Below are 25,737 nucleotides of genomic sequence, written 5' to 3' on the forward strand. Positions count from 1 at the left end.
TAATCAGACTAGCTCCATCAGTGGAAGATTTACATGTTTACAGAGGAAGTGATTTTTCAGATCACTTAGTAGTCTCTAAAATAGAAATACTAGCAAAATGGAGAAAGGAAGTAAAAAACAAGAAATAGAACAAGTATACAAAATATATCTATTACAAGAAGAAAGCATTAGAATTCTATATCAATCATTCATATAACAGATTACCTAAAAGAAGTCCAAATCAGTGAAGATATAGAAGAATGGAAAAACCTTAATAAAGATCATCCATAAATCAACCTCTGAAGTGCTTAGAAAGAAAAATAACATATTACAAAGAAAAACATTTAAAAATTTGAAACACTGATATAGAAAATTCATCATCGAATCCCTGGCATGTGCCGTCAAGGGGTATACAGGATATGATAGTACTATATGGAAAAATTTACATCATTACTAACTTCCTATCTACAATTTTCCTCCTAATCAGTCTGTTACTTGTCAAGACTCCAACATTATCAAATCTTATATTTCTATTATCTAAGGCACTTTGTACTATATCAATCAATCTATATCTTGTCCTTCCTCTGGGTCGTTTTCCTGCCAATTCTTATTATGAAACATGGCAGAGAACACTTGTTTTGCTAATCTTTCCTCGCCCATTCTGTTTAAGTGACCGAAATCTCGCACCAGATTTAGCATTAAACCATCTTTCTTCAATTGTAACTGCTGACTTACAATTCAAATAAAGACTAAGTATTGCTTGATATAATGTCCCATTGACACCATATAACTGTAGCGTTTTGAATGGCTTCTTTCTTGGCACCTTGTCGTATGCCTTTTCCAGATCGACAAAACTTAAATACAGATTTTTATTATATTCCCATGATTTCTCGACTATTTATTGTAAAGTGAAGATCTGATCCTGACAGCCTCTATCTGGCCTGAATCCAGCTTGTTCTTCACCAAGCTTTTTTCCACAATTCTTCTCAACCGTTTCTCAAGTATATAAATCTTACCAGGAACACTCAGTAGGGAAATACCTCTGTAATTCTCGCATTCAGTTTTATTTCCCTTTTTATATATGGGTACTATGAGAGTTCTACTTTAATAATCGGGAATTTGTCTCTCTGTCCAGTCCTGAATTCTTTTCCACAATTCTTCTCAACCGTTTCTCAAGTATATAAATCTTACCAGGAACACTCAGTAGGGAAATACCTCTGTAATTCTCGCATTCAGTTTTATTTCCCTTTTTATATATGGGTACTATGAGAGTTCTACTCTAATAATCGGGAATTTGTCTCTCTGTCCAGTCCTGAACTATGCAGTACAACCATTGTAAGACTTGTATACCACTGTACTTCAGCATTTCTGGTCGAATATCATCTACTCCAGCTGCCTTCTCACATTTCAGACTTTTGATGGCATTTCTACTTCAAGTATGGATATGTATTCCTGACTGTATGCCTATTGAGTGTTTTTTACCACTGTACTATCAATGCTTGTTTCATTTAGCAATTTTTCAAAGTAGTTACTCCATACTTCAAGGATATCTTTTTCTCTTGTTTTCATGTCACCTTTATCATCTCTTAACTCCTTTTACAGCACTCTTTCCTCCATTTCTAAGCTTCTTCAACAACCTCCAGAATATTTTGCCACCTTCTTGATATTTATTTTCTATGTTCTTACCAAAGTCCTCCCATGACTTTTGTTTAGCTTGTTTTACAAAGCGTTTAGCTTTTTTACATTCGTCTCTGTATTCTCTAAGAGCACAAGCTGATTTATTTGCCAGGAACTTTTGATATGCTTTCTTCTTTTCCTTCACTGCCTCTTTAACTTCCTGTGTCCACCATGGAGTTCTGATTTTTCTATCCTTGAAGACAATCTCACCACATGCCTCTCTGGCTGAATCAATCAGGGTTTCCTTCAAAGGCTTACCACTGAATCTCCAAGGTTTGGTTCCTGTTCTCAAACTCTTTTATTTTTTCTTCAATAATCTTTGTGTATTTTAGTCTACAGTTCACATCTGAGAGCTGCTCAACTTTTATTCACTTTAAAACTTTCTTACATGTCATTCTTTTCAATATGAAATTCAATTTTATCCTGCTCAAGACTAAATAGTGATCACTTCCAATTTCAAATCCTCATGTACACTCTGGTGTCTTGCATCAAGGAGAAAACATTGGATTTCTGACAATCATTTCCTACTCTATTTAGATTCCTAACAAGGACCAACTTTTCCTTTTTCATTGTGTAGGTTGCTTTCTCTAAAGACTCAAAAAAATTCCTCCACTTCTACCTTAGTAGAACCTTCTGTGGGACCATAGGCACAAATAAGTCTCATTGTCCCGTGCCCTATTCTTATATTTGCCCACATCACTCTACTTGAGACTGCCTGCCATTCAAGAAGATTAGCATTGTATTTAGTGTTGAATACTATGGCTACTCTTTCTTTTCCTTGATTGTCATTGCCTGAATATAACATTTTGTATTTATTGCTCAAAAAGATCTCACCAGTTTGTCTTTTTTGTTTCAGTCACCCATGTTATATCAATCTGGTACTTATCTAATTCCTCAGCTGGCTCCATTTCTTTGTCATTCAGGCTTCTTATGTTGATAGTACCGATCTTTAACTCTGGTGATGTTGGGTTGGGGTGTGCTTTCAGATTTGTTCGAGTAGCTGACTTTTCGCTGTTCGCACTGGTTCCCTGGTGAAAACAACGGGGACCTTGTTTAACCAGCCGACGCCCCAGCTGGCATGAAATTTTGTCATTTTGTACCATTTTGTATTTTGGTTTAAGCCAATAAGAATACAATTTGGTTGGCTAAATACTAAATTGCCAGCCCATCCTTGTTCATTCAGTATCCAGGTAAATACCTAACAAGGTGCACTACAAGAAGGTGAGGATTGGATATTAGGTCAGAAGCCCTGGTCGGTTCTCTGCACTTCTTTAAAGGCTATGTGAAGGTCTTCTCTCAGTTATATAGCTTTGGCATACAAATCACTCGTTCAAAAACATACAAATGTAACAGAAGAAATATAGCTAAAACCAAAGTACAAAAAGCTCACCACCAAGATTCTTGGAACAGATTTATTAATAAAATAGAAGACGTACATGGAAGACAAGACATGGCCTACAAAATATTAAGTTAATTAAACAAGGAAGGGATACAACACAAATCGCCATAATACAAGAATAACAATGAATAGATCATTATAAGAATTTATGATATGCCCAAATTTAATAACAGAAAATAATAATGAGGAAATCAGTACTAGTATAGAACAAATAAAATTAGAAAAACTAAAAGAAGCAATAAAGGTATCAATAAATAGAAAATCCAGCCAGATTAGGTGACATAAATATCACGCTTTGGAAATGTGGCAGAGAATATTTAAATCACAAATTCTGAAAATTAATAACTGTTTGAGGAAATGTTAGATTCCATCAGATTGGTTAAAAGCTAAGGTTATATCTATATTTAAGAAAGGAGACAGAGATGCTTGTGGAAATTAGAGGAATAAGTATATTAAATACAGGTTACAAAATTTACAGTAAATTCCTAAATAAAAGACAGAAATATTGCAAACAATCTATTCTTAGAATAACAAACTGCCTTGAGACGTGGAAGATCATGTATAGATAATATTTGTGATAAAGCAAATTATTGAAAAAAAGATGAGAATTTAATTTAGAGACCCATATCACCTTTATAGATTATGAGAAAACTTTTGATAAAATACACAGAAAAACTATGAAATATAATGTAAAAACAAGGGTATTCATTACATTTCATACAAGCTTTACAAAGATACAAAAATATAATTTAAGAAATTGAAAGAAATTAGGGTGTCAGATAGCGATGTATCTTATCTCCAACTATATTCAATGTATGTGTGTGTGTGTGTGTGTGTGTATATATATATATATATATATATATTGAATATGGAAAACAATAAAATAAGGTATCCAGTTAGCCAGAACTGTTATCAATACAATGCTGTATGCAGATGATCAGATAATGACGAGACAATGAAGATGACCTTCAAAAATTAGTTTGACTTAAACAAAATAAGCTAACAATACAATTTAAATCTCACAAAGGCATTTAAAGATTGAGATCATGTTAGATCAATAATAGTTATAGGAAATAAAATAATAGAACAGATGACATAGTTTAATTATTTTGGCTGCATAACAACATATGTAAAAGATATAGATGAAAAAAATAAAGAAATTTCATAAAATTTTTGGAACAATTAAAAGGATGCTGAATAAAAAAAAAAAACAAGATCAGAAACTGAACTAAAATTTTAAGAGTAATGGCCACTCCCACTCTCTGTTGTATGGTTCAGAAACGTGGACTGTTAAAAAGGAAGATGAAAGTAAAATACAAGCTGCAAAGATTAGATTTGCAGATAGATAAGATTAAAGGGTGCTTAAAGGTCAAAGCTGTATAACTGAGAGGAGACCTCCACATAGCCTTTAAAGGAATGTGGAGAACTGAACCAGGGCTTCTGACCTAATGTCCAATCCTCACCTTCTTGTGGTGTACCCTGTTAGTCATCTACCTGGATACTGAACGAATAAGGATGGGCTGGCAATTTTGGATTTAGCCGACCAAATTGTATTCTTATTAGCTTAAACCACAATATTAAATGATGGTACATGATAGAATTTCATTCCCCGGGGCGTCGCCTGGTTAAATAACGCCCACGTTGTTTTTGCAATGGATCCAGAGCGACCAGCGAAAAGTCAGCTACTGGAACAAATCCTAAAACGCACCCCAACTCGATATCACCAGAATTGAAGATTGGTACTATCAACATAAGAAGCCTGAATTCCAAAGAAATGGAGCTAGCTGAGGAATTAGATAAGTACCAGATCGACATAATAGTAGTGACTGAAACAAAAAAGACAAAAACTGGTGATCTTTCTGAGCAATAAATACAAAACGTTATTCAGGCAATGACAATGAAGGAAAAGGAGTAGCCATATTATTCAACACTAAATACGAGGATAATCTTCTTGAATGGCAGGCAGTCTCAAGTAGAGTGATGTGGGAAAATATGAGAATGGGGGAACTGGACATTGAGACTTATTTGTGTTTATGGTCCCACAGAAGGTTCTCCTAAGGTAGAAGTGGAGGAATTTTTTTAGGCTTTAGAGAAAGTAACTGACACAATGAAAAATGAAAAGTTGGTCCTTGTTGGGGATCTAAATAGCAGAGTAGGAAATGATTGTCAGACATACAAAAATATTTTGGGAAAATCAGGACATGGACTGGTTACTACTAACACCATGTTCCAACATAAAAATGTGCACAATTCACATGGAGAGAAGAGGCCAGGAATAAGAAGAGACTCATTGACTATGTTATTGTTGATAGGGATGTTTTCTCTCTGGTGCAGGACACTAGAGTGTACAGAGGATTTGAAATTGGAAGTGATCACCATTTAATCTTAAGCGGGATAAAATTAAATTTCATATTGAAAAGAAGAACATGTAAGAAAGTTTTAAAACAAATAAAAGTTGAGCAGCTCTCAGATGTGAACTGTAGACTAAAATATACAAATGTTATTCAAAAAAAAATGAAAAAGTTTGAAAACAGGAATCAAACCTTGGAGATTCAGTGGCAAACTCTGAAGAAAACATTAATTGATTCTGCCAGAGGGGCATGTGGTGAGGTTGTCCGCAAGGATAAAAAAAAATCAGAACTCCCTGGTAGACACAAGAAGTTAGAGTCAGTGAAGGAGAAGAAGAAAGCATATCAAAAGTTCCTGGCAAATAAGTCGGCTTGTGCTCTTAGAGAATACAGAGACAAATGTAAGAAAGCTAAACACTGTAAAACTAGCTAAAGAAAAGTCATAAGAGGACTTGGGCAAGAATATAGAAAATAAATATCAAGAAGGTGGGAAAATATTCTGGAGGTTGTTGAAGAAGCTTAGGAATTGAGGAAAGTCTGCTGTAAAAGGAATTAGAGATGATAAAAGTGATATGAAAACTGGAGTAAAAGATATTCTTGAAGTATGGCGTAATTACTTAGAAAAATTGCTAAATGAAACTAGCAGTGATGACAGGACAGTGATAAAAGAACACTGACCAGGCATGCAATTAGGAATACATATCCATTCTTGAACTAGAAAAAGCCATCAAAAGTCTGAAATGTGGAAAGGCAGCTGAAGTAGATGAAATTAGACCAGAAATGCTCGAGTATGGAGGCATAAAAGTTTTACAGTGGCTAGTTCAGAGGGCCTGGACAGAAGGACGAATTTCAGATAATTGGAGTAGAGCTCTCATAGTACCCATATATAAAAAGGGAAATAAAACTGATTGTGAGAATTACAGAGGTATTTCTCTACTGAGTGTTCCTGGTAAGATTTATATCTGTATACTTGAGAAACGGTTGAGGATTGTGGAAGAGAAGCTTGGTGAGGAACAAGCTGGTTTCAGGCCAAATGGAGGCTGTCAGGATCAGATATTCACTTTACGACAAATAGTTGAGAAAACATGGGAATATAACAAAGATCTGTACTTAAGTTTTGTAAATCTGGAAAAAGCATATAAGTTGCCAAGAGAGAAACTATTCAAAACGCTATAGATGTATGGTGTCAGTGGATCATTATATCAAGCAATACTTAGTCTTTATTTCAGTTGTAAGTCAGCAGTTAGAATTGAAGGAAGTACAGGGAAATGGTTTAATGTTAAATCTGGTGTCAGACAAAGATGTACATTATCACCATTCATTATCTATATGGATAACATGAAGGAAAGTGGTATTAAACCTGATCAAAATTGGAGATGTTAATATCAGCTCCTTGCTTTATGTGGGTGATGTTATACTTCTAAATAAATCTGCTCCAAGTCTACAAGATTCCTGACTAAAAAATTGAATAACTGTTGTAATGGATATAGTATGAAGGTCAGCAATAACAAGACAAAGATAATGAAAATAGGCAGAAGCAATGAAAATATCCGCCGCATTGTGAATGGAGAACCTATAGAACAAGTAAAACATTTCAGCTACTTAGGCACAATTTTTAGTGAAAATGGTAAATTAAATATGCTAATAGACAACAGAGGTAGGAAGTCAACTGAATAAATTTATATGGAATAAGAGAGAAATTAGTCAAAACACTAAATTAGCTGTATACAAGACAGTGTTCAAACCAATTTTAACTTATGGATCTCTGAGCTGTTTAGAAGTAAAACACTTGACCAAAGACTAGAGGCTGCAGATATGAGAGTTCTGAGAAAGATTAGGGATGTGAAGATGGCATCAATGGCAATATCATATTAAAAACGAGGATATTAGCAAAGAACTTGACATTGTCAGCATCCAGGAATGCATTAGCAGAGCTAATCTCAGGTGGTATGGTCACTTAAACAGAATGGGCGAGGAAAGATTAGCAAAACATGTGTTCTCTGCCAGGTTGGCAGGAAAAATACCCAGAGGAAGACCAAGATATAGGTGGATTGATACGGTAAAAAGTGCCTTAGAAGATAGAAATATAGGATCTGAAAATGTAGCTTTGACAGGTAACAGATTGATTTGGCAGAAAATTGTAGGTAGCAAGTTAGTAATGATGTAGATTTTTCATGTAGTACTATCATATCCTGTACATCCCTTGAGGGTAAATGTCAGGAATTTGATGATGAAGATGAGATTTTTAAGTGTGCAATAAAAGGATGCACAAAATTGGACCATATAAGAAATGAAAACATCAGAAAATAACTAGATATTTATAACATAAATGAAAAGATCAAGGAATATAGAGAGAAACAGAAAGAACATCTATTTAGGATGGAAAGATATCGACTACCAAAAGAAGTGGATAGATATAGACCAAAGGGAAAGAGAGACAAAGACCAATGAAGCCAGAGCAGGCAAATGCCTAATCCTTGAAGAGAAGAAGTGTTGGGCAGGACATGTGTTGAGAAAGTTTGACAATAGATAGACAAAGAGAACAATTGGAAACCAAGTAGACCAGCAGACAAATAAGATGATATGATAAAAAGGTGTTCATGGACATTTATGGAGAAATGTGTCAGATCAGTCGAAATGAAAGAAGCGTGGAGAGGCATTCATCCAGCAGTAGATTGAAGAAAGCTGACAATGCCAATAATTCCCTGCTTGCTTAAAAAGAAAAAAAAAAGAAAGCTATTTTATTATGTTTTTGAATAAAAATCTAACATTGATAAAAAGCATAGGAGTGAAATTTTAATTATGTACTAATCAGAATTAAATTCTTAGGTATAAAGAAGCATTGTTTAAAATGTTTGAAAAATTTTTTAGTTATTTTATTTTTTCAAGTATTACAAATAACAGTATTGTTCTTAAAATGCATCTGCTTGCTTAGCTAGTTCTATTATGTGAAATCATGAGATTTAGTTTCACCAAGCACAATATAGTTTGGTTAGCAAAGTTACAAATTGACAATTCTTCCTTGTTAAGTATCCAGGTAGTTATTTTAGCAGAATACACTGAAAATTATGAGATACTGGGTCAAAGTTTGTCTATAACGGTTGCTTGAAAATTTTGTTAAAAAAAAAAAAATAGTTTAACATATTTTTTGGGAAAAAAAATAACCTTTATTTCTCAACATAGTCTCCATTGAGGTCTACACATTTGTCCAGCAAGTTTCCAATTTTTTCATCCTATCTAAAAAGTAGGATTTGTCAAATTATGCGAAATAGTCATTGACAGCCTTGATGACATCCTCGTTCGAAGAAAATTTTTTCCCACTGAGTCAAATTTTTAAGTTTGGGAACAAGAAGTCGCATGTGGCCAAGTCTGCTGAATACGGCAGATGCGGAACCATTTCAAATCTCAATTCATGCAATTTTGCCATTGCGACAACTGATGTGTGGGATGGTGCATTGTCTTGATGAAAGAGCACTTTTTTGTGTGGTGCGCCAATCTTGGCCGATTTTTCTTAAGTTCTTCTTTTAAATGGTCCAACAATGACACATAATAGATGCCTGTTATTGTCTTACCCTTTTCCAAATAGTCTATCATGATGGTTCCTTGGGAATCCCATAAAACAGTGTCCATCAACTTCCCAGCTGACAAAATGGCCTTCGGTGCTCTTTCACCAGGTATTGTCCATGGTTTTGACTGCTGCTTGGACTCAGGTGTGTTGTGGTGGATCCAAGTTTCGTCTACAGTCACGAATCGATGCAAAAAATCCTCAGAATTGCAAAACACTGTCATTTCATATGCATTTTTGATCAACGATCGCACGATTTTTGCACAAAACTCATTTTTCTCCATTTTTATAAAAAATGCAAACATGGTCATTTTAAATGTTTGCAATTTACCATGACATGACAGGATCTTTTGTCCTCATGCAGAACTTTGTAAAGTGGAATGCATTGTTAAAGTGAGTAATTTTACAAGTCTAGAAGTGTGTATGATAATTAACTGCGATTCCTTTTATACTCCTTTGATTCATCAATGTAAAAATGAAAAATATTTTAGAAGCATTGAAAAAACAAGTAAGTTTCCTGTTTCAAACAAAAGAGTATTATAAGTGTATATTAATTATGTGAATAAGAAATATCAGTATTTTTTTTTTTTTTTGGCAGAAATATGAATTTACTTATAAATTGTTTTTGTGCAGCTGATTTTGGTGTATCAGCACGGAACAAACAAACATTGCAAAAAAGAGATTCATTTATTGGCACTCCTTATTGGTAAGTAGAAGTTGTGAATTAGAAAAAGATTTCTTATGAGTGAGGTGTTTGTACTTTATTTATTACTGTTAACTGCGAATTATTTTGATATTCATTTTGTTTACATGTAAATTTTACTTTTATTGAATACAAGTCTAATATGCATATAATGCTAATCATTAAGAAATCATATCTGACATCCATACTTCACCACTACTACAGAAAATTTAAGTTGAAAACATTAAATCATTAAGATGGTTGCTGTTTATTTCTTCCTTTTTTCCATAAAAGTGTATGAAGTTTTATTAAACTCTAATGATTTACTGTAACATTTATGTATAATAATATGGATAAACGAAGTAATCTTATATAAAATTGGTAGTCTCTTAATACAGATTGACAACATGGCAGTAGTTACATTTGCATGAGCTATATATTATCCCATCCTCTCTTCTTCCTTCAGGTCCTTGGTAATCAAGGTATATACAAATCAGTATAGTACATATAATATCCATTCTGATTACTGAAGAGCTCATTTATATTGAATTTAATAATAACTCGATAAAACAGGGAGTTCTGTGTACTGTGTTGATTGAATGTCTTCAAAAGTAAGTTTACGTTTAAAAAAACCTCGTCATTTCTTTCTAAGGCTGATTAAGCTCTGCTTGAAAAGAATCTAATTAAGTTCCTTCCTTGATTAATGGAATTTAAGTAGTTACATCTCTTTTCCAATCAGAGTACTACATGGTTGAAATTACTCGGCTATTAAGTATTTTGATTTGGTAATATCATTCAATCCAACAAGTCACAATATGTATATTCATGGAGTTCTGGCTTCTGCCAGAACATTGATCACATCAATGATATACAAGTTAGTTGTCTGCATTTAGGAGGCATCTGAAATCAGATGTGGACTCTGTTGTGCATTATAGGATATGGACTTGTCAAGAGGAACTTAAAGACACTATCCTTGTCTTTAAGTTCTTCTTTTAGAGTACCAGTCCCCAGAATGGAGACTCTTACAATCTTCTTTCAGCTGGTTGCATCTCAAAATTTTCCATTTAACTATATCTGGATCTGGTATATATATCAATGATGGTATCTCAATTATTTTATTTTAAAATTTCCATTACCTATGTTTCTCATGGAAGATTTAAATGGCAATAACAATCTAGGTAGTGCAAATGATTGATTAACTTTCCCACTCTCCATCTGGTTTGAATCTTGTCATGAGCAGTCATGTTTGTGAATGGCTGAAGGTGGGAGATGAATTTCATCACCCTGTGTAAGATCACTGCTCTGCTTTTTGAAGCTCTGAATTGGTTTGAAAAAGTTTCATGTTTGGTCTTTAGAGCAGTGTTTCTAGATTATTTTTTAAAAAATGGACTGCTTAAAGATCAAAGCTAGATAATTGAAAGGGGACCTTCACATGGTCTTAAGAATGTAGATAACTGACTGGGATTTCTAACCTGATGTCCAATACCTGACTTGACATGGTGCACTCCATTAGTAGGAAACTATACCTGGATACTGTATGGATGAGAGTAGATTGGTGATTTTGAACTTAGCTACCCATTAGGCAAACCTAAACAAAATTATGATATAATTATTGGTGAAACTTCATTTTTATTGGGCATTACCTGATTAAACAAGGCCCTTGCTGTTTTCATCAGGGAACTAGAGCAAACTTTGTTTGCTCTAGTTCCCTGATGAAATTTCCTAAACATTCCTATAGCATTCAGGTAGAGTGATTTGGGAAGTGGGGGAGTTAGATTGAAACTTATTTGTACCTAGGTTGCACACAGAGTATAGAAATAGAGGCATTTTTTCAAGTCATTAAATATAGTGACTGATTATAAAGAAAAAGTTGGTTGTTGGAGATTTAAACTGCAATGGAGGAAATGTACCATTATTTTGGTTTAAGCTATTAAGAATAATCTTAATGGCAGGCAGTATCAACTAGAGGAATGTGGATGAATATCAGAAAAGGGAAATTGGACAGTAAGACTTATTTGTGCTTATTCTTTCTACAAAGGAGGAAGTTGAGGAATTTTATGATGTATTAGAGAAGGCATCTGACACAACACCAAAAAAAAAAAAGTTGGTCCTTGGAGATCTAAACAGCAGAATAGGAATGATTACCAGACATAGAAATGCTTTGGGAAAATTTGGAGAAAAGAGGAAAGCTAATAATACGGTAAGTGACTGCTAGATTTCTGTTCACAGCACTGAATAATTATTACTAACACCATGTTCCAGCATAAAGAAGTGCACAAATTCATGTGGATAGGAGATGCCATAAATAAGAAGAGCCTCATTGACTGTGTTATCATGTTAGTTCAGGACACAGAATATATAGTGCATTTAAAACTGGAAGTGATCACCATTTAGTTTCGAACAGAATAAAATTGGTTTTCAGTACAAAAGATGAATATAAGAAACTTTTAAAACAAAGTTGAGTAGTTTTCAGAGGTGAACTGTAGACTTAAATACAAATTATTCAGGAAAAAATTAGTTTGAAAACACGAATGAAACCTTGGAGATAGATTTGCAATCCCTGAAAACATTGATTCACTCAGAGAGGCACGTACTGCAAATATCAAAATGTCAAAACTATAGTGGGCTGCAGTTAGTCAAGGAAAATAGGAAAGCATGTTGAAAATTGCTGGTAAGGAAGCCAGTTTGTGCTCTGAGAGAATACACAGAAAATGTAAGAAAGTAAAGCAACTACCTAAGCAAAAGTCATAGGAAGACTTGGTAAGAACATAGAAAATAAATAAATGTAAAGTGGTAAAATATTCTGAAGGCTACTAAAAAAGCTCAGAAATGAAGGAAAGAGTATTATAAAAATATTCAAAATATAATAAACGAGCATGAAAGCTGACAATAAAGATATTCTATATATATTAAGCACCTCCGTAGTGCAATTGAAAGAATGACGGTGACTTGTGCCCTTCGATTGGAAAAGGCCTTGGTTCGATTCTTGTCGTGACGGGAGGAATCTATTGACTAACTCACCTTCAATTGAAAAATCCATAGATTCCTCCCGTCACAACAAGAATCGAACCTAGGATCTGATACAGAGGTAGCAGGGTTTTTCCCTCCCGGAAACTGGTCTTTCATCCCGCATTCTGAATTGGCCCTTCAGAACACACGCAGTTTATAGACAGAAAAATACTAGTGGTGGTGGTTGGTAGTGGATGGTGCTGATGATGGTGGCGATGGAGAGTTGTGGCGTGGGTGTCCTTCCTCGATGAATCTTTGGAATCCTTGGAGGTGTCACGAAAATAAAAATATATTATTATTATTAAGAGAGACTCATCGAGGAAGGCCACATACTACACACACCAGCTATCATACTTATTCTTGAATTCATTCACACTGCTTGCACTCGCAACATCCAATGGCAATCCATTCCAATCACGCACCACCCTCTGAGAGAAAAATCTAGCCCTCACACCCTTCTTGGCGGCCTTCATTCTCAGCCCTCTTGTCCTTTTCCCACCCTCCATAAATAGAAAAATTCCATCAATTGAAATCCTGTATGACCCTTCCAGAAGTTTGTAAGTCTCATTCATATCACCGCTCTTTCTCCTGTTTGCAGTGTCTTCAGTCTACAAATTCTCAATCAGTATTCCACAATCCTGATATAATTTTTAATACTCTCCTTTGTACTCTCTCCAATATATCAGAATCACAATGGAAACCAGGAGACTAGACCTGAGTGCAGTAGTCCAAGTGAGGTCTTATCAAGGCCTTGTAATGAGGCAAAATAACATCCTTATCTATATGTGTGAACATTCGTTTCAGCATTGCAATTATCTTTTGAGTTGTATTTGCAATCTTTGCTACATGGGTCCCTAAACTTCAACTTCCTATCTATTAACACTCCAAGAACCCTAGCCTCATCTGTTTCTTCTAGCATAATCCCACCAACATAATACAACATTGGATATCTAATCATGCTGAAGCGAATGACTTTACATTTACTGACATTGAACTGACACCCATTTTCCCATGCCCACAATTCCAGCCTATTCAAATCATTCTGCAAAGACTGCATATCAGCAGCATTCCTGATTACCCTACCTATCTTTGCATCATCAGCAAATAACTGTATGTCGCTTGTCAAATCCTTCTCAATATCATTAATGTATAGATTGAATAACAGTGGACCAAGCACGGATCCTTGTGGTACACTACTTGTTACCTTAAACCTTGCATTGCAGAGTCAGATCCCCCATATACCACTTTTTTGATATCTGTCAGTCAGCCATCCTCTTATCCATGCTAATATTGTATAACCCAAATCCGTTTTCTCCAATTTATGCAGCAGTCTGCCATGCTGTATTCTGTCAAAAGCCTTAGCAAAATCCAAAAGTATCATGGTGTATCCATTCCCCTTGTCTAGTTCAATGGTAACATTGTTATAGAATGTGAGCAAGTTGCTAAAACATGACCTTCCCTTAGTAAACCCATGTTGTTCATTACAAAGTAGATATTCACTGTCAACCCATTTCTGAATACAGGCCCTAACCAATTTTTCCAAAATCTTCACCACCACTCTTGAGATACTAATTGGTCGATAGTTGGATACATTGGTCTTTGCACCACCCTTGTGCAATTTAATTACCATACATTCCTTCCATTCCTGCAGAATCTTCCCTGTTCTGAGACTCATATTAAACATCCTGGTCAAAGGAATGGCCAGTTCAGCTGAACACTCTTTTAGCACACGTACTGATATTCCATCAGTCCCAATTGATGAATTCTTATCGATATCTGTCAGTCAACCATCCAATTTGTGCAACAGCTCTAATACCTCAGCCTCACACACACCCTGCATTTCTTCATCTAGTGAAGAGGTAACAGTGAGCTCAATGTTGCATTCACCAGATTGATAGCTTTTAACGAAATGGGCACTCATTAACTGAACAACCTCTTCTGCATCTGTAACCCTCATGCCATATGGATTTAGAAGAGTTATTCTTTCATGTTCATTTACTTGCAGTATGTCGATAGAATTCCTGTGGGTTGTCTTTAGCACACAGAGCCAGTTTTCTTTCATAATCTGACTTTGTTTTCTGTACAACAGTGTTGTGACTATTCTAGCCTGTTGCTTATAACGTTCATAACAGACGTCATCCTTATGCAAACGGTATTCCTTCCACATTGTCCTTTTCTTATGAATCTCTTGCTTAATAAGATTACACATCCATTTGACTCCTCCTCTATTTATTCTTCGAACTCTCGGGACACATTCTGATATTGCATCATTTAAGTATTGTTTAAATACTTCCCATGCACTGTCGATATTCTTTCCATCCAGCAACTGATCCCATTCCACTGAACTCGGTATACTCCTCAGTTGGTCATAATTTCCTGCTTGGTAGTTCAGCATGTAACCTTTTCTGAATGGAACATTCATAAACTTAATCACTTCCCAAGTGAGTACTTCATGATCACTGTCACCAACTGGAGGCAGAATAGTTACGTCTTTAACTGAAATGCCTTCTGACATTATAATCAAATATATATACTATAACACACACACACAGTGTCCCATAAGTTCCTAGATATTTTAATAATTCATAAAAATTAGAAAAATTGGTATATTAGAGTGCAGTTTGCATGAAAGTGAATCGCAAGGAGGGGGATTTTTTTGGCAGAAAGAAAAATTTACTTCAAATTTTCACTGATAGAGGGTGCTGTACCGCATGCATTATTTGCGAATATGTGTAAATGAGAGTTCAATAAAACGCAGGGATACTTCAGAAAGTCTGGACAGAGGGATGAATTCCCGTTGATTGGAGTAGAGCTCCCATAGTACCCATATATAAAAAGGGAAATAAAACTGAATATGAGAATTACAGAGGTATTTCCCTACTAAGTGTTCCTGGCAAGATTTGTGCAAGTATACTTGAGAAAACGGTTGAGAAGAATTGTGGGAGAAAAGCTTGGTGAAGAACAAGCTGGATTCAGGCCAAATAGAGGCTGTCAGGATCAGATCTTCACTTTACGACAAATAGTTGAGAAAGCATGGCAATATAACAAAGATCTGTATTTAAGTTTTGCTGATCTGGAAAAGGCATATGACAAGGTGCCAAGAGAGAAGCTATTCAATACTCTACAGTTATATGGTGTCAGTGGGGCATTATATCAAGCAATACTTAGTATTGTAATAATTGTATATAGTATTATAGTAATTGTAGATAGGAAGTTAGTAATGATATAAATTTTTCATGTAGTACTATCATATCCTGTACACCTCTTGAGGGTATATAGCAGGAATTTGATGATGATGATAAAACTTGGTGTGCTACTGACAGCTCGTAATGAATGTGCACACATATTCCCGGTCATTGGGGGTAAACAGAATTGTTTTTGTGAAGAAAAATTTGTTGCTGTGGTGCTTACTTTGGTGGTGTGATGATTACGCAACATAAAGATGTGGAATGGTTCATTTTCGCTATGCCTGTGATTCTTGCAGCTTCCCGTGCAATGCTTACACCACTTGTTGATTGTGTATTCACATTCACCAGTGTTATCATTTAGATAACACTGATCTGCAAACGTCCGCTATCGATTCCCCATTTATGCAAGACAACTTCACTAAGACTAAGGTTTGATTCTCATTTTCCAACTGTTTCATTTTTTCCTGAATAATATTTGTATAGTTGAGTACAGTTTACCTGTGAAAGTTTGCTCGACTTAAGATTTTTTTATTTTTATTATTTTTTTTTTATCCTACTTAAAACTAAGTGATGTCACTTCCAATTTGAAATCCTGTGTATACTCTTGTATTGTGAACCAGCATGAAGATATAACAGATTGCTTTGGATGAAAATTTGATAGGAAGTTACTAACGCACTAATGTTTATCTTGTTCTTTTGTAATATCCTGTACCCACACATCAGAAATTTGATGAAGACGATGCTGAACAGTAGAATAATCAAAGCTGGTATGGAGTATAGCCACTTGAATAAAGTTAGTCTAAGAAAGAAATTATCCAAAACACTAATTGAGCAGTATTTGAGATGGCATTCAAGCCTATTTTAACTTAGTGATTTGAGAGTTGTTAGAAACAGGACAGTTGATCAAAGACTAGAGACAGCAGATGTAAGACTTTGAGTAAAATTAAGAAAGCGAATGACATCATTGCCATTGATGTCATTGCATTAAGAATGAAGATGAAGACATTGGGACAAAATATTCTAGATAGAAAAGAAAAAAAAAGCTTAGAAATGGAGGAAAGAATACATTCTTCCATTTCCTTCACACACACACATATATATATATATGTATATATGTATATATGAGAGAGACATAAGGATGACATGAACTTGTTTGAAATAGTTACTTAAAAAATTTTTAAATGATACAAGAAGTGACTGAATGATGGTTGAAAATATTCAAAAAAAATGCAGCAGGAGTACATATCAGTACTTGAGGTAAGAAAAGCCACCAAGAATTTTAAATGTGGAAAGGCAACTGGAGTAGAATTTCCATCAGAAATGCTCAAATATGGAGGTGAAAGAAAGTTGCACTGCATAATTTAGGATAGTCTGAAGATCTGTTTCTAGATGAGTGGAATAGAGCTTGCATAGTACCCATCTATTTAGAAAAAAAAGAAGAAAAAAAAAGAGGAATTTGAGATGCAGGCTTGGATGTTTCTTAGTTCGTTATAGTGTTTTTTTCTATGGAGTGCATGTTTATTGTATTATGAGGGAACTTGACATTGTTCGCATTCAAGAATGTGTAAGCAGAGCTAATGTGAGATTATGTGGTTACTTAAAACAGAATGGTAATTTTAAAGTTTGATGGGAAGATGGCTAGAAAAAGACCTAGAGGATGAACAAGATCAAGTTGGTTTGATAGAGTTAGAAGTGCCTTGGAAGATCAGAATATAAGATCTAAGAGTATATTGTTGACAAATAGCAGATTAAATTTGAAGGATTATTGTTGATTGGAAGTTGATAATAATGTAAACTTTATCGTGTAGTACTATCATGGTATCTTGTTTGAGGATATATATATCAGGAATTTAATGATATAAAAAATGCACTTACAACTTTTTGTGGGTGGAAGTTGCATAAAGAAAGAACTTGAGCAAAATTAAAAAATTTGCAAACATGAATGCAAGTACCTGCTTGACAGGAATAATTTTCCTGTGATGTCAACCTTTTTATACAGAAACTGCTCCGTGAATATCGTGATGAAAAATGATTTCTGACTGGAATTATCTTTTCTTGCTTAGCAGCATTTAATGGCATTAAGAGTCAGACCATCAGTGAAGTAGTGCTTGGCATGAGTCTATATTAGGACATTTTGGAATAACATTTTTAAAAATGCCTAGTCAGTCTTCATTTTGAAAACGGCTGGGATTCTGAATGCACAGTTGCAAGGAAAGCCTAAAACAAAACTCTGAGGATTCACAAACCACCACCAAAAAACAAAACTGCTTTCTAACACTGATACTCTTAGCACAGTACATCTGATATTGGAACCAAAAGGGATATTAGGTCCAGTGTGTTTCCATAAATGATGAGCTAATATCTAGGACAAGATTCAGGGGATAAAGGATTCATATGACTTTTTCTCATTAATTGATTTAAAGGTTCACATGAATATCATTTGCTATGCTCTTGAAAATAGAGCTTTATCAAAATATTGCTACTAGCATTGTGGACCATCTGTATGTGTTTTAGATGTCCTCATTTGATTTTTGCATAAAGAAATTAATATTATGATATTATTATTGATTCATTATTAATATAAATAATTAATCATCTCAAGGGCTCACATTGGCGAGTATGAGCATGGCAAACCCGAGATACCCAAGCTAGACCTGATCTTACTTCATACAATATACATTTGGTATATCATATCTGGAGACTGGTTTTCTACTCTTCTTTCCCTCTACTCTCTCTCTCTCTCTCTCTCTCTCTTACTTCTTACTCCTTCCCCCAGTGCTATTAGAGCAATTCGAGGGCGAGGGGGGTGTTGTCTTAAGACAGCTAGGCAGGGCTGCCACCTAGTTGTCTTAAGGTGGCAGCCCCACCACTAGGATACCTATCTTCATGCTAGTCACTTGACTTAGGGAAACGCATATTACTTTCAAGTCTCAACAAAATCCAAACCAGACAGAAAACATGGGAAATGACCTGCAAACTGGAAAAGGTTAAGAAACTTTGGAAAAAGAAAAACGTGGTGAAATATGCTACATGGAACATTAGAAGCATAGCACATAAAGAAGAAGAATTAGATAAAATTTTAAATGACGAAAATATAGAAATTGCAGTTCTCACTGAAACAAAAAAGAAACTGGTGTAATGATTTGGATCCATAAATCAATTAAAGCAAAAATAACTCATTATGCATACTGGAATGAAAGAATATTAGAAGTGTGATTAAAATTAAATAAAGAAAATTTAACAGTTGTTGGAGTGTATGCCCCTGAAGAAGGAAAAAGAAGAAAATGATTACTTTTACAAAGAGTTACAAGGAATATATGAAAAATTAAATAAAACAGACCATATAATTATAGCCGGAGATCTTAATGCCAGAATGGCAATGAAAAAAATTAACAATAATATACAAAAATTTGGAGAACCAACAGTAAACAAAAATGGAAAACGACTCATTGATTATATAATAATTTAAAAATAATGAATACATTTTACAAACATGAAAATACACATAAATATACATGGTGTGCAAGAGTGCAGAAATCAATAATAGACTACTTTATAGCAAATGAAAAAGCAGCAGACTTCTTCCTAGTCGTTAAAGTTAGAAGAGGGCTAGAAATTGACACAGATTGCTATTTAGTACAGGCAAAACTAAGATTTCCACCAAACTGGCTACAAAAAATACAAAAAAAAAATAAACTAGAGAAACAAAATCCAATTACAAAGTAAGACTATTAAATGACTCAAGTATAAGAAATTTATACCAACAGAAGATTAATAACTACTTAGAAAAAATACAAGAAAATGAAGACATTGAGAAAGAATGGAATAATGTAAAAGAAATTATCGCATCAGCAGCATATGAAAGTCTAGGAACACACAAAAAAATATCATAAAAATAAAAAATTACATATATGGGATAATAATTGAAAATAAAAAGCTGGATTTTAAAAGATGGTTAAGTAGCAAAAGACAAGATGAGATTGAATATAAAAAAAGACAAGCAATAGCCAAAAAAGAAACCAGAAAGAGAGAGAGAAAGCTGGGAAAAATTTGTATCATATCTAGAAAATGACATACAAAATAAGACCCGGTGCATACAAAATACTAAAACACATGAATGCAGATATAAAAGAAACTGCAAATATAAATTGTGAAATAGATGTAAAAGAATTCTTGGATTACTTTACAGATCCTTGGACAGATAACACTTGCATCAAAAATAATTACATCAGAAACTTACAAAATACCTTAAATGATATGATAACAATGAAAGAATTAAAGGACAACCTAAATAAAATAAAAGAATGGCATATCAGCAGGAGAAGATGGAATGAACTCCAAACTGTATAAATTTGCTGGAAAAAAATTTCAAGGATTACTAAAATTTTTAAATAAAATATATACAAATGGATATATTTAATACCTATATTTAAAAAAGGGGATAAAACAAAACCTGCTAACTACAGAGTTATTAGTTTATTGAATACATGCTACAAAATATATAGCAGAATACTTAATGATAAACTAAAAATATACAGTGAAAAAATATTATTAGAATATCAAAATGGATTTAGAAAAGGACGCTCTACAATGGATGCAGCTTTCTGTTTAAAACTACTAATAGAAAAAAGAAGAGAATTTAATTTGGAAACTCATCTTTTGCTTATAGATTACAAAAAGCATTTGACAAAGTAAAAAGATATTTACTGTTTGATATATTACAAAGAATAAATATACCTAATATTTTACTACATGCAATATTGAATATATATAAAGATAATGAAATAAAAATAAATGAAAAGTTGTCTGAAAAACAATCTATAAATCAAGGAGTAAGACAGGGATGTACTCTGTCTCCAACACTTTTCAATATTTACATTAATGAAATATTAATACAGTGGAACACCTTAAACAATCAAGGTATAGAAATTTCCCGGTTTATATTTTAATATAAACATTTTAAAATAACTAAAAACAAAATCATTAGAAGAAAAAGTAAACAATTATAAACAAAAATGGATTGAACATATAAACCGAATGGCCAACACCCGACAATCTAAACAAATACTAAAATATAAGCCATTTGGAAAGAGAAGGCAGGGTAGGCCTCAAAAAAGGATATTGGATGGATAATGAGACCTGAACAGACCAATGTGTATACCAGGAATAACAAAGTAAATACGCTATTATTTGCAGATGATCAGGTAAATATCAGATAAGGAAGACAATTTACAAATAGCAATATATAATTTAAACATTATAGTAGAACAGTTTGGAATGAAAATTTCCATAGATAAAACTAAAACAATGGCATTTTGTGGACAAAATCCAGTTAGAAGCAAAATAGTTATTAATAATAAAATAATAGAACAGATAAATACTTTTAGTTATCTTGGATGTGAAATATCATATGAAGGAGAAAAAGACATAAAATTAAAAACTTCATAATTTTTACAGAGTGTTGGCCTGATAAATAGAACACTCAACCCAAATATAGTACAAAAAGAAACGTGCTTGATAATATACAATACTTTAGCAGTGCCCACATTATTATATGGCAGTGAAATGAGATTTATGAGAAGAACTGCAAAATACACATTATTAGATCAAAAAAGGAACAAAGACATTTTAAAAGAACTAAAAACAAAATCAATAGAAGAAAAAGTAAACAATTTTAAACAATGCCAACACCCTACAATCTAAACAAATACTAAAATATAAGCCAATTGGAAAGAGAAGGCAGGGTAGACCTCAAATAAGGATATTGGATGGATAATGAGACCTGAACAGACCAATATGGTCTATACCCGTAATTAGTGTTATGATGATAATTAATGCAGTTCATTAACTTTTATATAAATTATATGTGAATGTATTCAGAACACACTGAATGTGATTTGTGGTGTTTATTAAAGCAGTTATTGTTTATTATTACAATATTTTGTATATAATAATACAAAGCAAAATGCTTAGATTCTTTATAATCATGGTGGCTCATCATTGTGAACCTAATAAGTATTACTTTCAGTGAAGTATTTGCAAAAAAAGAGAAAAAAATCATCTTAGATGTTCGAAGAAAGTTTTTTTGCGTGTTACATTTTGAAGATGTGATTGTTAATTTGTTGAAATGTGGTGTTTATTAAAGCAGTTATTGTTTATTATTACACTATTACATATATTTTGTATAATAATACAAAGCAAAATGCTTAGATTCTTTATAATTATGGCTCACATTGTGAACCTAATAAGTATTATTTCCAATGAAGTATTTGCAAAAAAAGAAAAAAAATCATCTCAGATGCTCAAAGAAAGTTTTTTTCGTGTGTTACATTTTGAAGCTTTGGAGAAATTTGTCTTTGTTTTCAGATATTAAGGAATAAGATAGGAAGATCTTTAGCACAACAATTGTGTAAATATCTTAATGATGCATCAAGCTACACTTTTCAATGTCAAAGAAAACTAATGGCAATTTCCTCTCACAAGTTCAAATGCTTTTCTTAGTTCTTCTACCAAAGTAAGACCTAAGAATTTGCATTAAGTGTTATATCCTGCTGTCATACTTAGCTTTTAGCAGAATACATTCCTCCAACCATAAGCAGTGTCCTCTATATGAATGAAGCTGTCATCTTTTGTAACATGCAGGTAATGATAACTATAAGCATCCATGAAGGATGATCACTGCAGTTATTATCCTTCAGCCATTTACCATCTTTTTTCATGGATGACAATGGTTTCAGGTTTTCATCTAGGAACTATGTATCAACCCACTCAGACTAGAATCGAGAGGTTGGTGGGAACTAGGATCCAAGATTTGGTTGATAACAGCAGGATTCTCTAAGTGGGTTAGCATGGATTATTAAGGGAAGGTAGTGTTTTACAGTTTACTTAAATATTAAACATTGACAGATGTGTATTGGAAAGAGAATGAACATTCATTCGACATTTTGTAGAGACCTTTTCCACATTGCAGGTTATTTAAGGATAATTAGGGTTAATAGAGGAATGAGTTAAGAGAGTGGTATCAGTAGATTGTTTAAACTTTGTTGCAGCATCCTGCCATAACAGAAAATGTAGTGGTGGGTATGCTGTATCTGCATGTGTAGAGCCATTATTGCTCAGATTGTTAGGAGAAATTTAAATTGGGATATGCTGTTAGGAAGAGCTGTGAGAAGCACAGCTGATATGTGTTGCTCTCCAGGAGAATTTGATACACTGTGGAAAAATGAATTGGCTGTCAGTTGAATGTTTTGAAATTTGGAAGTGAAGGTTGGATTGATGTATGTGCAGTTAGTAGAGGTATAAATACACCTCCTAATTGTGTTGTCCTTATGATTTATGCATTGGGAACCCTGTAGTTAGTACTGAAATAGATTACACTTTAATTGTACAAGACTGCATATGGAGTGTGCTCATTTTTGGTTAGTGGGCTTTTGAGAAGAAATTTTGAAGTGATCATAGAAGACTGACAGTGAAAGTTGTCAGGTCTCTAATTGTTAGTATGAGGAAATGACATCTTTCAGGACATGGTGGATAAGTGTGTGGGGGGGGGGGGGGGTGAGAAGAATATGTTTTAGGTATGAGTGGGTGAGGGGTTTGTGTAGATTAATTCAGATAGTTTTTGATAGGGACGGAACAAAAGAACATTCCTGGGTGTTGTATCAGAAGGGAGTAAGAGAGCAGTGGGTGGTGAGTGCAGAAAAGCAGTAAATGAGTTTGTGTGGTTTATAAGCATTCTACTTGATAAATAGGGCCCACAGTGTCTTGTGAATCCATTCAGGTCTGATGATGATTAAGCAGATACTCACAATGTCATTATTAATGTGATGCTACTTACCATGAAATCTTCTGCACAGCTGTGATTTTTGTTTCTTTTGAAATATATTAAGAATCCCTGTTACATTCACTTGGTCATGATTTTTCAAGGCTTTTGTTTTTTTACAAGTGAAATTTTGATTGTGCATGTTAGAAGCAACACACACACACACACACACACAAAGGTCACAAAACAAAACCTAGAAAGCAACAGTGTTGTGTGTGTGTGTGTGTGTGTGTGTGTGTGGTTAAGGAGAATGAAGGACTGTTAGTTTTTCATTCTCGGTAACAAATTAACAAACTCCTGTTTAATCTTTTATCAAGTATGAGCAAATGAAGTATTTTCACAACTAAGCTTGATTGTAAGCTGTTGACTTCGCATCAATTGCATTTAGTATCCCATAATGCATAGCACACTTCCTTTTGGACATGTGTATTGCTATGCATTATAGGAAGTTGGGGGTTAGCTCCCACTGATAAGATCTCAAAGGTCAAAGTGGTTAGTGGTACCGTTCCCCATAATGCATAGCAATATATCCAAAAAGGAGTGTGCTGTGATGAAGTAGACAGCCTCTATGTATTTCTGATGGAAAGGCTTATATTGTCAACCATAACAGTATTATTTAAGGAAATTAGTAACATATGCTATATATTAATTCGAAAAAAATTAGTACTTCCAATATTTCGGCAAAGTCAAATTGCCATCTTCAGGGAACAGAACAAATTGATATGTGCACGCAGGCACTAATAGGATATGATTGAAGCAAAAACAACAGTAAATCTAAAATAGTGCTTCTCAGTAAGCTGGGGCAGGTGTTTTTGACTGTTGTGCTGAAGTTCTCAGGATCAGTGCTTGTATTGAGAGTCTCAGAAATGTGTGGCCAAATGGAAACACATCATCAACATAACATATCCAAACTGTGGGTCTGTTTGGAACAGAGATCAAGATTTCATTTTTAAAGGTTTTCATGAAGGAGTTTGTCAGATGGGGAGAAAGTGGAGACCCACAGCTGTCCCTACCTCTCGATTTGTTTATAGAATTTTTCATGCCAAACAAAATAGCCCAAGTTTATGGTGAACTAGGTTGCAATATCAGGAAGAAATTGTGTTTGGATAAGGTTCATGGTGTCCTTCCGAGGAACACTAGTGAATAGAGAAATGTCAAAACTTACCATTATGTCAGTGTGTTGAATGAAGTAATAGCTTTTTATACTGCCGCTTTAAGGCAAGAGGCAAATTTTTAATTTGTAAAGTGTTGCCAGTATATTGGGTTTAGAAGGCTTTTCTAATTGATATAGTATAGTGTGGCACACAAAAAAAGGAAAAAAAAGTACTGAACTTCATTTCCCCCCCCCCCCACACCACCACCACCTTTCAGTACATGTGTTATGAGATATGCCATTACAACACCATTATTACATCAACACCATAACTGTAATAATGGTGTTGATGTTGGAAGAAAAGACATTTATTGTTGAGCATTTTCATTCATACGGAGTTGGTAGAGTAAATGATTTAGGCCTACAGCATGTTTGCAAGCAGATTGTTCTTCATTTCAGTGAGCATATCCTAAGCAATAGGGTGGTCATTGCCTTAATTAAGAGATTCTGATGTACGTGGAGAGTTCTGCTGCAATACAAAGGGCATTCGGGAAGACAACGAACTGTTCACACAAATGAGAATCATTAGCATGTGCTGGAGTAAGTGTTATAGTCTCTGAAACACAGTCAATGTTGAACAGCAATAAAACTTGGGATACTGAGGCAGTCACTACAGAAAATCCTTAACACTTTGCCTATCGATGTATTGGATGTATTGTGCAAAAATCATTCCATTTTGTGAACAGGTATTCCAACAGGATGGAGCAACCTGTCACACATCATGTGGTTCTAGAGCCTATTTTGTTGCTTACACTTGGATAAAGGATTAAATAAGAATACAATTTCTTGTTAAGTATAATTTATAAAGTTTATTGAAAAGCTGGGGGAGTGTGCACCATTAGGACAAACAGAATAATGGTGGCTGTTCCAAAGAACACATGTTACATAGAATTAAGGAAAGAAAAGTTGGTTTGATGT

General features: G+C 34.1%; 1 protein-coding gene across 1 annotated transcript in view; it reads left to right on the forward strand.

Moving 5' to 3' along the window:
• Positions 1-25,737, forward strand: part of LOC150110552 (serine/threonine-protein kinase 10-like) — a 283,018-nt gene that overhangs the window by 23,925 nt on the left and 233,356 nt on the right. The window contains exon 4 of the mRNA XM_090399708.1: positions 9,602-9,674. Within this exon, the coding sequence (XP_090255834.1) occupies positions 9,602-9,674 (73 nt within the window). The remainder of the gene's footprint in view (positions 1-9,601; positions 9,675-25,737) is intronic.

This window comes from Typopeltis vanoorti, chromosome 1 (genome assembly GCF_054136105.1).
Source record: "Typopeltis vanoorti isolate ZY-2024b chromosome 1, IOZ_Tvanoo_1.0, whole genome shotgun sequence".
Classification (NCBI taxonomy): Eukaryota; Metazoa; Arthropoda; class Arachnida; order Uropygi; family Thelyphonidae; genus Typopeltis; species Typopeltis vanoorti.